The sequence below is a fragment of the Oryx dammah genome, unplaced genomic scaffold, assembly GCF_014754425.2.
Source record: "Oryx dammah isolate SB20612 unplaced genomic scaffold, SCBI_Odam_1.1 HiC_scaffold_15, whole genome shotgun sequence".
NCBI classification, from domain to species: Eukaryota; Metazoa; Chordata; class Mammalia; order Artiodactyla; family Bovidae; genus Oryx; species Oryx dammah.
Window position 1 is genome coordinate 34925216 of NW_024070199.1, and position 13199 is coordinate 34938414.

At 50.5% G+C, this 13199-nt stretch overlaps 1 protein-coding gene across 6 annotated transcripts in view; it reads left to right on the forward strand.

Annotated features, from left to right (window-relative positions):
- APLP2 (amyloid beta precursor like protein 2) overlaps positions 1-13199 on the forward strand; it is a 63465-nt gene that overhangs the window by 47158 nt on the left and 3108 nt on the right. For 2 of the 6 annotated variants that reach the window (XM_040255868.1, XM_040255872.1), the window contains 9 exons: positions 410-484; positions 1778-1936; positions 2593-2721; positions 5792-5891; positions 7269-7421; positions 8794-8829; positions 11347-11432; positions 12340-12414; positions 12902-13057. In XM_040255868.1, the coding sequence (XP_040111802.1) occupies positions 410-484; positions 1778-1936; positions 2593-2721; positions 5792-5891; positions 7269-7421; positions 8794-8829; positions 11347-11432; positions 12340-12414; positions 12902-13057 (969 nt within the window). The remainder of the gene's footprint in view (positions 1-409; positions 485-1777; positions 1937-2592; positions 2722-5791; positions 5892-7268; positions 7422-8793; positions 8830-11346; positions 11433-12339; positions 12415-12901; positions 13058-13199) is intronic. The other 4 variants (XM_040255873.1, XM_040255869.1, XM_040255870.1 and 1 more) reach the window with 3 other exon arrangements.

The window sequence follows — 13199 nt, forward strand, 5'->3', positions numbered from 1 at the left end:
TTACTCAGAAGGTTGAAAGAAAACTGAAAAGGGACTCTTTGCCAGGTCTGGGCAGCAGCCTCATGTCTCCTGTGCTCGCTTGTGTGCTGGGAGAAACCTGTGACTGTTCTGAGAAGCAGGCGTTAGCCCTCCTCCCCTTTCTTGTGAGGAGACTGAGGCACAGAGTCTGGCAAATAACGCACCCAAGGTTATGGACGAGGCAGCCGTGAGATGGGGCTCCCCTGGTGGGGGGCCACTGACGCCAGCCTGAAGCAGCCGCCCTGGGACAGATCTTGAGCTCGTGGGCACGTGGGCCACGCGCTCCTTGTGTGCGTTCCCACATCGTGTTCAGAGCCCCACAGTATTTTTAGAAAATGGGACCATCGTTCCAGAGATTATCTGGTCATAGTGGCTTTGACCTTTGTTCCAGGTGAAGAAGGAATGGGAAGAGGCTGAACTTCAAGCGAAGAACCTCCCCAAAGCAGAGAGGCAGACTCTCATTCAGGTGAGACGTGTCCTCCAGGGAGGGGCCCCAGGCAGACCCTTCAGGATATGGTCAGAGCCAGACTCCCCACAAGGCAGACGTTGACACCCCCTCTTAGTTGAGAGCTCGGGTCACAAGGAGGTCTTTGCTGCTTCGTTTTCCCTCCTAGTGGTGTTCTCTGAAGTTGCTCACCTGCCGTGGAGGGAAACCCAAACCCAGGGCAGAGCACACACACCTTTCATGCGCAGAAGTAACCTCTGCTCAGCTGTGTTTACTCTCCTCTCCTGGCAAGTCCTCTGGCATCGTCCGTAGGCTGCGCCTTATTTTCTGCAGTAGTGAATGCTTTTTTTTTTTTTTCCTTTGGCAGACTTAATTAAAGTCTAAGGCAGAAAATAGAGCTCTCTGATACCAGTTCATCTCTAACTTTGGATGTAAGAATGTAATCTTAGAACCTCAGCAGCTGCCTTCCCCTTGACTAGAGGAGGGCGTCGACAGGAATTGACAGGACCGATTTGGGACTCGACACTGGTTGCTGTTTAAGTCAGCTTGTGTTTATGTTGGGCCAGAATCTCTCTGCTTGTGATGTTGAATCACCTTTGCTTTTTCACCAGTAACCTAGAAAACCCACGAGTGTCCCTTTATGCATAGCTAGTGTACTCTTGGTGGGGGGCGGTCTCAGCTCTCCAGCCTTAAATTCTGTCTGCAGACCTGGCCTGGCACCTGCAGGGAGCCTGCCCTTCACCACATGGTATGAATGGTCAGCATCACCCACCCTGGGGCTGGACTGTGTGTCGCAGCCTGTCCCCCATTGATCTGTGGTTTGGGGGTGCCTTGTTACAGTGTGGGAAAGACAGCCTTCCATTTCTCACAGTGCACATGGAGAGGCCAGGCCTGGGCTCTGCGTGCTGGGATTTCTATCCCTAGAGGTGCTGAGGAGGCTGCATGACACCCAGATTTATGTGCTCTGGTTAGATGGAGAAGTACAGTCAGCCCTTGAACAGAGGATCCCCCCAACACAGGGATGTTTTCAGTGGTAGACATCACAGTAACGCTCCATCCATGATTGGCTGAATCCGTGGATGCGGGACTGCACATAGAGAGGGCCGACTGTAAGTTAGTTACATGGGATCTTTGACCAAGGAGGATTGGGACCCTCAACCCCTGCGATGTTCAAGGTCACCTCTTAAGAACCCTCAGACCTGACCCCTGCTCCCCCGAGTCTGTGCCTCTTACAGGGGCACTGGGCACAGAGAGGCAGAGTGGGGTGCACGCCCGCAGGGGCATGGATCCCATGTGGTTCCTTCTTTCTTTCAGCACTTCCAGGCCATGGTGAAGGCGCTGGAGAAGGAGGCAGCCAGCGAGAAGCAGCAGCTGGTGGAGACTCATCTGGCGCGTGTGGAGGCCATGCTCAACGACCGCCGCCGGGTGGCGCTGGAGAACTACCTGGCGGCCCTGCAGTCCGACCCTCCGCGGGTGAGTGTGCCCAGCCCTGAAGCCCAGGGTGGCCTGTGTGGGACCACTTCCAGCTCGGGGCCACCGGCGGTGCCGACACAGCTTCCCCTGGAAAAGCAGAACCTCGGGGTGCTAGTCGGCAGTTCCCCAATTTTTGCATTTTTATAGTAGCCTTACTTCCAAAGATAAAAACATGCCTCCCATGGATGAAGACTTTTGAACCAATTCTATTTTAAATCATACGATGAGCAAGTTTATATCACAGCTCTTTTCTGCCAGTGCTGTTAGACTTGATCCCTCAGCTCTGACTTGCCTTGCTCTGGGGGGACAGGGTGTTTGTCTGTATCCTCCTTAAGCAAGTGAGGTCTGTCCTGAGTATTTACAGCATCAGATGCTGAGCTCAGGAAACAGCATAGATTGGGCTAGAAGAGGAAGTGGGCTAGAGGTTCTGGGAAATACTGTCTGTAGAGGAGCCTCTGTAACTGTGGAACTTAGCTTTTGGTACCTTACTTAGAAAGGTAGCTTCTTACTACTCGGTAACTGAAAGCTTTTAAAAGTACAGGTTTCATTCCTATGCCTTGCTGAGGTTGACATTCTCAGTGAGTTCTTAAAGCTTCATTTTCCTGCCTGTTAGTTCTGTAGTCTCTGGACGTGAAAACTCCCGTTCTGTCTTGCAGCCCCATCGCATCCTGCAGGCCTTGCGGCGCTATGTCCGCGCTGAGAACAAAGACCGCCTCCATACCCTCCGTCACTACCAGCACGTGCTGGCTGTCGACCCCGAGAAGGCGGCCCAGATGAGGTCCCAGGTACAGCAGACAGTGGGGAGACCGCTCTGGCCAGTGCTGCTTGTAGTTAGTCCTCGGAGAATGACCTTTTATTTCCAGAGACAGTAAATACAAAAGCTGGGTTTTGCAAAGGTACAAATTCAAACATATGTATCCCATACTTTTTAATATTAAGTATGTTCTATTTAAATTGTTTCTGGAAGTTTAGAAATGGATAATTGTATTGACAAGATAAGTCAATTTCTTTCAGTTTACTACTGGTTAAGGGTACCACCAGAATTAACATTTAAAATCTCTTTCTAGGCAAATATTGAGTTGTCCAGAAAGTTCATTTGGGTTTTTCCATAAGATGGTATAGAAACCTGAACGAATATTTTAGCCGACTCTATACCAAGCACGTCTTAAAAACGGCACTGTCTTGCACAGTTTCGCTGTTGTTTAGATGCTGTTAGGTACCTTGTCTTGTCCCCTGCTGTGTCCCGCCAGTCTGTGCACTTGTCTGTAGGTTGAAAGCAGATTGTTTCTGGACCTGCTTTCTCATTCTGGGTTTGTCTGTATATGAACTTGAGTTTTACTCTCTTGTGTTCATAGAAATGAAGTTGCCTTCAAGACCGCTAGCTTTCTTTAAAACAGTTCGCCTGTTAGTTTTCCTAGAGGGCCTTGAAATGATATAAGTGGTCTTCCTCTATTACTTTCTGTATTCTAAATGCAGTGCTCTGCAGGCTGTGGGGACATGGCGTGCACAGGCTGGGGACCTGTCCCCTCCCGCCTCCTGTTGCTTGCCTGGTTCTGCTCCCGTATCTGACTGCACAGTTGAATCCTTGTGTGCCCTTGAGCAGCTCACAGTCGTGTGGCGTTAGTTATGTGAGCTGTAAAGATGGAGAAGAATTGTCCTTTAACATACGAGCCCACCCTGGCAGCTGAGTGTTCAGCCAGTGAAAGAAATGGGGCTCCTAAAGAGTGGGAGGGACTTGTGGACCTGGGGCCTCTCCTGGGCCTGGAGCTGAGGCTGCGTTTGAAGGTGGACGGGGTAGGAGAGGAGGAGGAAAGGCCAGCAGACCTTGGGCAGCTTCCAGAAAGCTCAGGCGGGGGAGCTTGCATCCTGACAAGAGGTTAGAATTTTTCAGGTCTACTCGATTTTTTTTTTTTTTTTAGTGTAATCACGTTTTTCTTTCTTTCTTATTTTTTTTTTTTTTAAGAAAGCTAGACTATTGTGAAGTATTTTACAGAGAAACAGCCTGTTTCGTGTGGTTAGAGTAGCAGGACAGATGAGACCTCAGTCAGTGTGGTCAGTAAACCTTCGAGCCAGGAGGCAGGTGCCACACGAGTGAGGGCCCCAGGAGGCGGAGCATCTTCTTAGAGCATCTCTGCTGCGTGCTGTTTACCGTCTGCTCAAAGCCCTTAATTCTAGGGCAGCTCAGCCCCCAGATTACACCAGCCTTTGCCTGTTCCCTGTCATGTTATGTAAACTCTAGAAAACCCCGAACACGCTGAGCCTCTTAGATCATCTGCACGTTGATTTGAGGCATAGCTGATGGGCTGCCGCCCCCTCACTCTGCAGCTCCAGGGGCTCCTCCAAAAACCCTGACGCCCAGTGTCCCGGCCTGTGGTTGGTCTTGTCCTCGTGGAAACCATCCTCTGACTGCGACAGTGTCACCACTGCTGAGACCAGACCAGGCAGCTGATGGTTCCCCTTCCATTTGCATTTTTTCTGTAAGGCACTCAACTCAACTCTGGTGCTTTCCCATCAATTCACTTGATTGAAAGAATGGCAAGTGAAAAATTAAATTGCTTTCATCCTTGCTTTTAAAGGTCAGAGAGACATCAATCTATAATAAAAGCCTCTTTCCATTTAACTTCACTTTGCATTTGACCCTTCACGTTAATGGCTTCAAGCCCACATAATTAATCCATTGGCTCAGAGCGCCCTCTTAAGGAGCAGCTTGGTGGCTGCAGGTGTAACTGGTGGGATTAGCCTTCTTAAGGACCTTGTATGGTCTGTGGGCACCTGCCTCACACTCACTGTGTCATAGGGGCGGAGGTAGCCCAAATCTTATTTCCACCATAGTGAAGTAGCTCAGTCATGTCCGACTCTTTACGACCCCATGAAGTGTAGCCTACTAGGCTCCTCTGTCCGTGAGATTTTCCAGGCAAGAGTACTGGAGTGGGCTGCCATTTCCTTCTCCAATTCCACCATAAAAAGCTCTGAAATTCAGGGACCACTTTAATGCCCTTTTCCCCCTCTTTTTTTTGGATGAACTACTTTGGAACTTTTACATTCAGAAAAGAAATGAGCATGGAAGACATGGTAGATATGTCTTTCTTATCACCCATTAAATCAGGTTTGTTTATACCTCAGTGTGAAGGTTTGGAGGCATAGCTTGTTTAGTTAAAGTGAAGTTTTAGTCACTCAGTCATGTCTGACTCTTTGTGACCCCATGGACTCTAGCCTACCAGGCTCCTCTATCCATGGGATTTCCCAGGCAAGAATATTGGAGTGGGTTGCCATTTCCTCCTCCAGGGGGATTTTCCTGACCCAGGGATCGAGCCTGTCTCCTGCATGGTAGGCGGATTCTTTACCACCTGAGCTACCAGGGAAACCCCGTTTAGTTAAACAGGAATCACCTGTTCTCTTGCTTACAGTGATAATCATTTCAAGCAGCTGCTTCACTAAGCACAATCCATGAACGGTCCCACCCCGCAAATCTACTTTTTAAGCAGTGATTTCATTCTTTTGTTACTTCATTTAGTCTGGCCAGTGGTAAAAACTGACCAACTGGTTTCCTCTTTCACTCAGAAAAACCTTCCTGAGTGTCTGACATTGTGCAAATTAGGGTTCTTTTTTTTTTTTTTTTTTAAGTTTCCCTTAACTTGGAGCACTCTGTGTGGGTGAATCCTTAAGTCACTGAGGGTCAATACCACACATTCTTACACCACAGTGATCGATGACTATGGGGCGGGGGCAAGTCCTACTGCCCCTCTGACCAGCTGCTTTGCTGGAGAACACAGGCCTTTGTAGAGTGTGTGGGTGTCCGACAGGCCCAGCTGTTCTGGTGACAAAGCCTCTCCCCCACCTCGTACTCTCTCGCAGGTGATGACACATCTCCATGTGATTGAAGAACGGCGGAACCAGAGCCTCTCCCTGCTCTACAAAGTCCCGTACGTGGCCCAAGAGATCCAAGAGGAAATCGGTGGGTGCCAGCTGTGGGCATCAAGGTCAGACCGTGCCGGATTAGAGAAAGGAGGCTGGGCGTTAGTGTGCACAGGCTCACGTGGTCAAGTCCTGGGCTGGCAGCCACAGAGCCTTGAGTTTCACTGACCTTGACTCTTGTTTCCGGAAGAGAAATCTAGGGTGTGAAATTGCAAGGGACTGGACATGCACCCTCTTAACCCTCGCCTCTGTAATTGCTGGTATATTTCAAGGCACCTGTTCACACCATTCTCACTTCCTCTCCCTCTTCTGGTCTTTTCCTTCATTTATTCAACGAACGTTTGTCGTGTCTACCGTGTGTGACAGAGACAGACCTCCGGAAGCTCACATTGTAGGAGGAGAGGACAGGAAGATGTGTCTGTGGGGGGTGTGTCCTGTGCTGGAGGTGGAAGAGTGGGCTGGGGAAGGTGCCTGGTGGTCAGGCTGCCTTAGGGCAGGGGTGGATGGAGTGAGGGGGCGCAGTTGAGTGATGAGGAGGAGCCCTCCCTGCAGAGACCCCCAGCAGGAACACAGCAAGCACAGGAAGTGACAACTACAGAACCTGAAGTTGAGAGAGTTTAGCAAAATCAAGGAGTTTGGATTTTATTCTGGGATAACAGAAAGTCGCTCAAGGGTTTTAAACTAGCAAGTGACTATATCTGGATTATGCTTTTTTAAAACAATGTGAATTTTTAAAAAATTACCAGGTTGCTGTGTTGAGGATTGATGAAAATTGGAAGTCACCAGAAAGTAGTTGTAAAAATCCAAGGGAGAGGGGCTGGCTGAGTGCCCTGAGATAGGAATGGGAGGAGCTGGAGGGGTGGGTGGACTTGAAGGGTGCCTTTCAGAGGAAGGGTGAACAGGATGTGCTGATGGGGTGGGTGGGGCAGGGGGTGAGGGGAAGAAAAGCACTGGATATGCCCTGGTTCTCATTGTGAGCAGCTAAGTGGGTGGTGGGGCCAAATAGTGCCGAGGTACAGCGTAGTCTTCACTTGTTCAGATGGAAACTGCCCTTGGACAGTAAGTGGTCGGCTCTCAGGTAGATGAGCCAGATCTCCGGGCTATAGGTGCAAGACACAGATATGGGGGTCATGATCCATGGATGGTATTTACGTTGTGTCATTGGAGGAAACCAGAGTGAATTGCTAGAGGAGAGAGGGGTGCTTAGGAACGAGCCCTGGGGTCCCAGTGTTGGGGTTCTGCAGTCTACAGAGGTGCACCCTCAGGTGAGAGGAACAGGTCGTGGCCTGAATTGTGAACTGCTGAGACTCCGTTAAGCAGAGCTCCCATCCGACCAGATGAGTCCCGTTCAGGCTGTCCTGTGCCAGGAAACGGTATCCTTCTGAAAACATGGCTCCTGGGCGTCTGTCTTTGTCAGATGAACTGCTTCAAGAACAGCGAGCCGACATGGACCAGTTCAGCTCCTCCTTCTCAGAAACCCCTGTGGACGTGCGGGTGAGCTCGGAAGAGAGCGACGAGATCCCGCCGTTCCACTCCCTCCATCCCTTCCCATCCGTGCCTGAGAACGAAGGTGCGTATGCGCAACAGGCCAGCCCGGCAGTGGAACCAAGGGCAGGGAGGGACACGGTTAGCAAATGGAAGTCAGATGAAGGGAGGGGTGGGGGTGTCGGGGGGCTGTGTTCCTGTGCCGCTCGGGCAGGCCAGGGGATGGGGTCCGCCAGGCACCTTCCGAGTGGGGCGCCTTCAGAACCTCGGAAGTTTGTGGTGTTTCTCCCTTGTATAAACCAAAGCCTAAAGCCCTCTGCTTGTCCGTGGCTACCAGCTGCGTCCAGCGTGTGAGGCCTAGATGTGGAGGCCCCTTTGCAGCTTAAATAGCACTCTGGTGTCCTAGGCTGTCCTTGCCTTTTCCTCACAGTCTTGGGAAGTAGGCGATGGGAGGCTCCCTGCTGCTTCCCGGGTGTGTACTGTGCTCTCAGAGCCATGAGTCTGTACCAGAAATAAACAGGCTGCTGGTCCCAGGCCCTGAGGCCAGGGTGTGCAGTCAGCTTCCATTTATTTACTGCTGTCTCGGCTGATGGTAGTGATGATAAAAACTGTGGCCACCGCTGTCCAGGCCTCCACACACTCCAGCCTCTGTATGTGGATGCTTTCCTATATATTGTCTTCCCCAAAATAACGCTCTCAGGAAGGGACTGGGAGTGTTCCTGTTTGGGTATCCAAGGTTTAAAGAGGGTCAGTGTCTGCCTGGGGTCACATAGCTCATAGAGGGGAAGGAAGGACTGGAGCCTGAGTTGAGGCAGTCCTGAGTCCTGGGCCCAGATCCCGTGATGCCGCCACAGAGGCCCAAGAAAGAGGGCATCCAGTTCGGCCTCCAGACCCCAACACAAGTGTCTTCCTTCTAAACCAACTGTCTCAGAGGTGCCGACTCAGAACCGCTCAGCCTCTGATAATACAAGAGAATCCAAGGAAGGAGCTGGACAAAGAGGTGCCGCCTCCTTCCCCAGCTGTTCCCTCACAGACCCGCACCCTTGCACCCTTGCAGGGCTGTGAGGGTCCCTGCTTCATAGCTTGTTACTGGCGGGGGCACCTTAGATGTTTGTGAACTAGGACCTTGTCTCCTCGGAAAACCACGACGAGGAATAACTTGTGTTTCTGTTACTTTCTCAGGAAGATAACTTGGGGCTAAGCTAAATGATTTAGAAATCTCACAGAAGCCCTCCCGAGAGACCCAAGACCGCCTGCCTTTTTCCCCTCCCCTCCAGTCTTGCTGTAGCTCTCACGATGCTGTTTGCTTATGGGGAAGTACAGGCCCCTTTTGTAAGGAAGCATGATTTTCATTTGTGTTACAGAGAAGGTCTAAGGTAGGAATTTTGAAAGAAGGCATTTTTTTTCCTTAATCTCCTCTTGTGCTGTTTTGTTTTTGTTGCTTTCCTTTCTGCTAGACTCTCAGCCGGAGTTGTACCACCCAATGAAGAAAGGTTGGTTTGTCATAGATGTTCCTCTAAGGCCTTCATTCCCTTCATTTGCCCAGAAGTTTCATGCTCTGCTTCATCCCATCATTAACTTCTTCCACCTCATCCCTTCAGATGTGGCTGTGAGGGGAGCCAGTGCAGCCAGACCTCCGGCACCTGAATCCTGAGCAACCAAAGCAGATTCTTCATAAACCCTTTTAATCTGGGTGGACTTTGAAAGTATATCCAGTTTAAACGGGTTGGTTGCCAGTTGCTGGCATAAGTAAAAACACACTTGTGGCCAGGTGGAGAGTCATTTTATTTTACCTCTCTTTCTCTGCCGCTCCCGCTTACATCTGTTCCCTTTCTTCTTAGCTGTCCCTTGCTTTTTGTCCATGCCCAGGTGTGTCTGTTTGCAGCTGTCTCATGTCCCCTGAGATGTAGCGTCCCTTAGGACATAGTAGAAGCTGATGGATGAAACAGGTGGAGACAAGTGAACTCCTGATGTAATAAGTGTCCAGTTTTCAAAGTTAACTCGTGTGGGCACAGGCTGCATGCTTGCAACCTTGATCCTGTGTAACCCACTGCACACACTGGAGGTAGCGGTCTTAACTTTCTTTTCTAGATAAGGCAGTTGAAGAAGCCTCAACTTCCATGAGTTAAGTCATGAGCTTAAGAAGTAGAGCCGCCAGAATTTAAACCTAGCTTCCTCAGTCTTCTGAGCCCACGGTGCTTCTATTTCCTGGAATGCAGTGTGGCTGTGGCATTTCTGGGTGGGTGGGTGGCCCAGCCTCCAGAGTCTCTGTGAACAAGGACACACAAACTGACTGCTGTGTGCTGTGCCCTGGTTGAAGGATTGGAGGTGTGGTGTATGTGTTGTTTTTCAGAATACAAGGGTGTGTGAGCTTGGTTTTATTCCCTTGGATGTTCCTCTCCGTCACTGGAGGACATTATTCTGAGCAGTGTGTGTTTAGATGAAGACGAATTTTCTAAAAGTCTAACTGGCTTTTACCTTTATGCTTCAGCTGTTATTCACTGGAATAGTTTAAACGTTAACTTTTGGTCTCTTAACGTCTCCTGATTATTCATTCTATCTAACCAAAGTGGTTTTGGTCAGCATTTAAGAAACACATGGGTTGTACCACCAAAAAAAGTGTTAGGACAGTCTGCGCACTGGCAGTAGGGCTTTAAGTCCATTGATTCAGTGCCACATTTTTCAAATAGGATCCTGCCCTTAGGACCTTTGAAATTCTGACGAGAGAGAGAGGGATGGGAGGAACAGTTTGAATTGATTGGGCTTGGTCGTGAGCATCTGTACGCTGAAATACAGCCTTACTATTCCATTGACGTCTGAGGCTACAGAAACCAGCCCTGCTTTAACACACCCTCGAATCACGTTGTGAGACTCTTTTAAAATGAAAGCTTTGAGGGGAAAAGCTGCCTGGTTTCTGGCTGCATTCTAATGAGTGAAGTGTCAGCTGGCCGGGGGTTCAAAAACTTCAGTGTAGTGACTGGAGGCTCTGGGTCCAGCCCAAGTCTGGCTGTGAGCTGGAGAGCTTTGCCGTGGCTGGGCCTCTAGCAGCCCATGGACAGCAGAGCTTTGCAGATACCCATATTGGCATCTGATTCACCTGCCATGGTGGCCTTAGGATGCCAGTTGTGTTGCCAGGTTGACCTATTTGTAAAAGGTTCAGGTCACAGGCATCTCTATAGCACTGTGTTTGTTATTATTAACAAGACCCTCAAAAGAAAGCTGGAAGTCACATGCTTCAGAGCGAAAACTAGAAGATTGCATCTCACTCTTCCTCTCGCTGTCGTTCGGAGTGCCATGCGCAGGTGACGTCTGACCTTGACAAGAGGACAGTTGACATTCTTGCTCTGTTTCTGGAGAGGTGCTGTCCAGCCTGGTGTTAGAATTCTCCCTGTGTAGGGAATGCCTCCTTCCTGTTCAGGGTGTGATGATCTGATCCAGGCCTGGGAGGGTTACAGCGTAGTGAGAGACAGAACAAGGCCAGTCATCACACACAGTGACTTTTAAGTACCATGACCTGGGAATGTCTCCCCAAAAGATGTGCAGCTTGAAGGACAGCTGGGCAGGTACAAGAGAAGGGAGGGCATTTCAGCAGAAAGATGGTGCTCGAGGTGGGCATGCAGGGGCGACAGTTCTTCCATTCGGAGCCCCGATGGCAAAGGAGCAGGTGGGGGTAGTAGGTGCTTGGTGATATCACAGAGGGGTCGATGGTTTTTCGGTGCTGGAAGGCCTTTAGACCCAGTTTGTATTTGTATTTCAAGCCGCATTCTCTCCTGAAGGCTTACACAGTGAGCACCGCATCCTCTTCCTGTCCCATGACACCCATCGGTCCTGCGTCCCTCATCTCTGTGGAGTATGGCGCATCCTCCAGGATGGGAGGAAGTAGCACATCGAGAGCCGGGGGTGGGGGCATGCCCTGGGGGCTCCTGACCCTCAGGAGGGAGTCTGCCACTTCTTTGAGGTGGGCATGAGCTCAGCCCACCTTGGGAGACAGCTGCGCTCTCTGCACGCAGGATCTGCATTGGGAGAGCAGGACGGAGGACTGATCGGGGCCGAAGAGAAAGTGATCAACAGCAAGAAGAAAGTGGATGAAAACGTGGTGAGCCGCTTCTCCCTCCTCCGTCTCCGATTTAACTTTGAGAATGATCGGACGCTCCCTCACGGGACCCCGACGTGTCCGTGCCCACGGGGGAGCACAGGGCGGGCTCCCACTGCCCCTGCAGTTGGGCTCTGTTCTTCGGCATCTGAGTATGAGACGGAGCAATTCTTTCAGCAGTAGCTCATCTCTTGCTATACAGTGGAAAATAATATTTGCAACTAAGTGAGTAAGTGAAGTCACTCAGTCGTGTCCGACTCTTTGCGACCCCGTGGACTGTAGCCCACCAGGCTCCTCTGTCCATGGGATTCTCCAAGCAAGGATACTGGAGTGGGTTGCCATTTCCTTTCCCAGGGGATCTTCCCGACCCAGGGATCGAACCCAGGTCTCCTGCATTGCAGGCAGACGCTTTAACCTCTGAGCCACCAGGGACGCAACTAAGGGTATGAACAAATGTGAGAGCTGTTTCTAATGAGTAGATTTAATAACTTGAAGTGGAATAGAGTCACATTTGGTTCTTAAGCTGCCTGAGGTTTATACCTCCTGCTAATTATTTTTCTAGCATGTTTATCACTTAATGTTTCTAGATTATCCTTAACTGAGTTTGATATTTAAACATGGCTACTGGATAACCTGTCCTGAAATATCTCCACGATGGTCACTTAAAGGAAAAGGCAGGTGACAGCCCTTAAAAGGCCAACTGCTGTACAGGAGTTTTGCATGCACACCTGCCCCTTTGTTAAGGAGTTTGGTGAGTGGACCTAGGTGAACGTGGCAGAACTGATGGGTTACTGGGTATCCATCCAGTGTCTGTTTCCCTCCACCAAATGGTATGTGGAGCAGCAAAGTAGTTATCTATGTGCTAAACTTTGCCTCCCACTCATTTGGTGACATTTTCCCACTGTTCCAGGTCATTGATGAGACCCTGGACGTGAAGGAAATGATTTTCAACTCTGAGAGAGTTGGAGGCCTCGAGGAAGAACCGGTATGTGTTTTGCTCTAGAGCCTGATGGCAGGTCTCAGGTCAGCCTTGGCCATTTTCTCTCCCACCCTCTCAGTTCAGGGGGAAAACGGAGCAGCACCTGCTATCTAGTTATCAAGGTCCCTCGTCCCCTATTTTCCTGTACTTTCAGATAAGAAAGATTAGCATCCCCATGAAGGGAAAGGAAGGGCTTCCCTGATAGCTCAGTTGGTAAAGAATCCACCTGCAATGCCGGAGACCCCGGTTCAGTTCCTGGGTCAGGAAGATCTGCTGGAGAAGGGATAGGCTACCCACTCCAATATTCTTGAGCTTCTCTTGTTGCTCAGCTGGTAGAGAATCAGCCTGCAAAACGGGAGACCTGGGGTTTGTCCCTGGAGAGAAAGGATGGGGGCCCTCCCCACCTGGATAACCACTTGGGCAGCAGGGTCCTGGCGCCCCCGCGGGCTTGTCGTCTCTCACCCCCTGTGGCCTGTCTGTTCTGTTGCTTCAGGAGTCTGTAGGGCCACTGCGGGAAGACTTCAGCCTGAGCAGCAGCGCCCTCATCGGCCTGCTGGTCGTCGCGGTGGCCATCGCCACCATCATCGTCATCAGCCTAGTGATGCTGAGGAGGAGGCAGTACGGTAGCATCAGCCATGGCATCGTGGAGGTGAGCCGTCAATGAGCTGGACAGGACCCGAGCATCAGCTTAATCGCAGTGTTATTGGCGCCCGTCTTGGAAGTTAGCCCCCGCTGAATTAAGCTGATCCAGTCACAAGGGCTGCCACCAACATTTAACATTAATTTGGGCT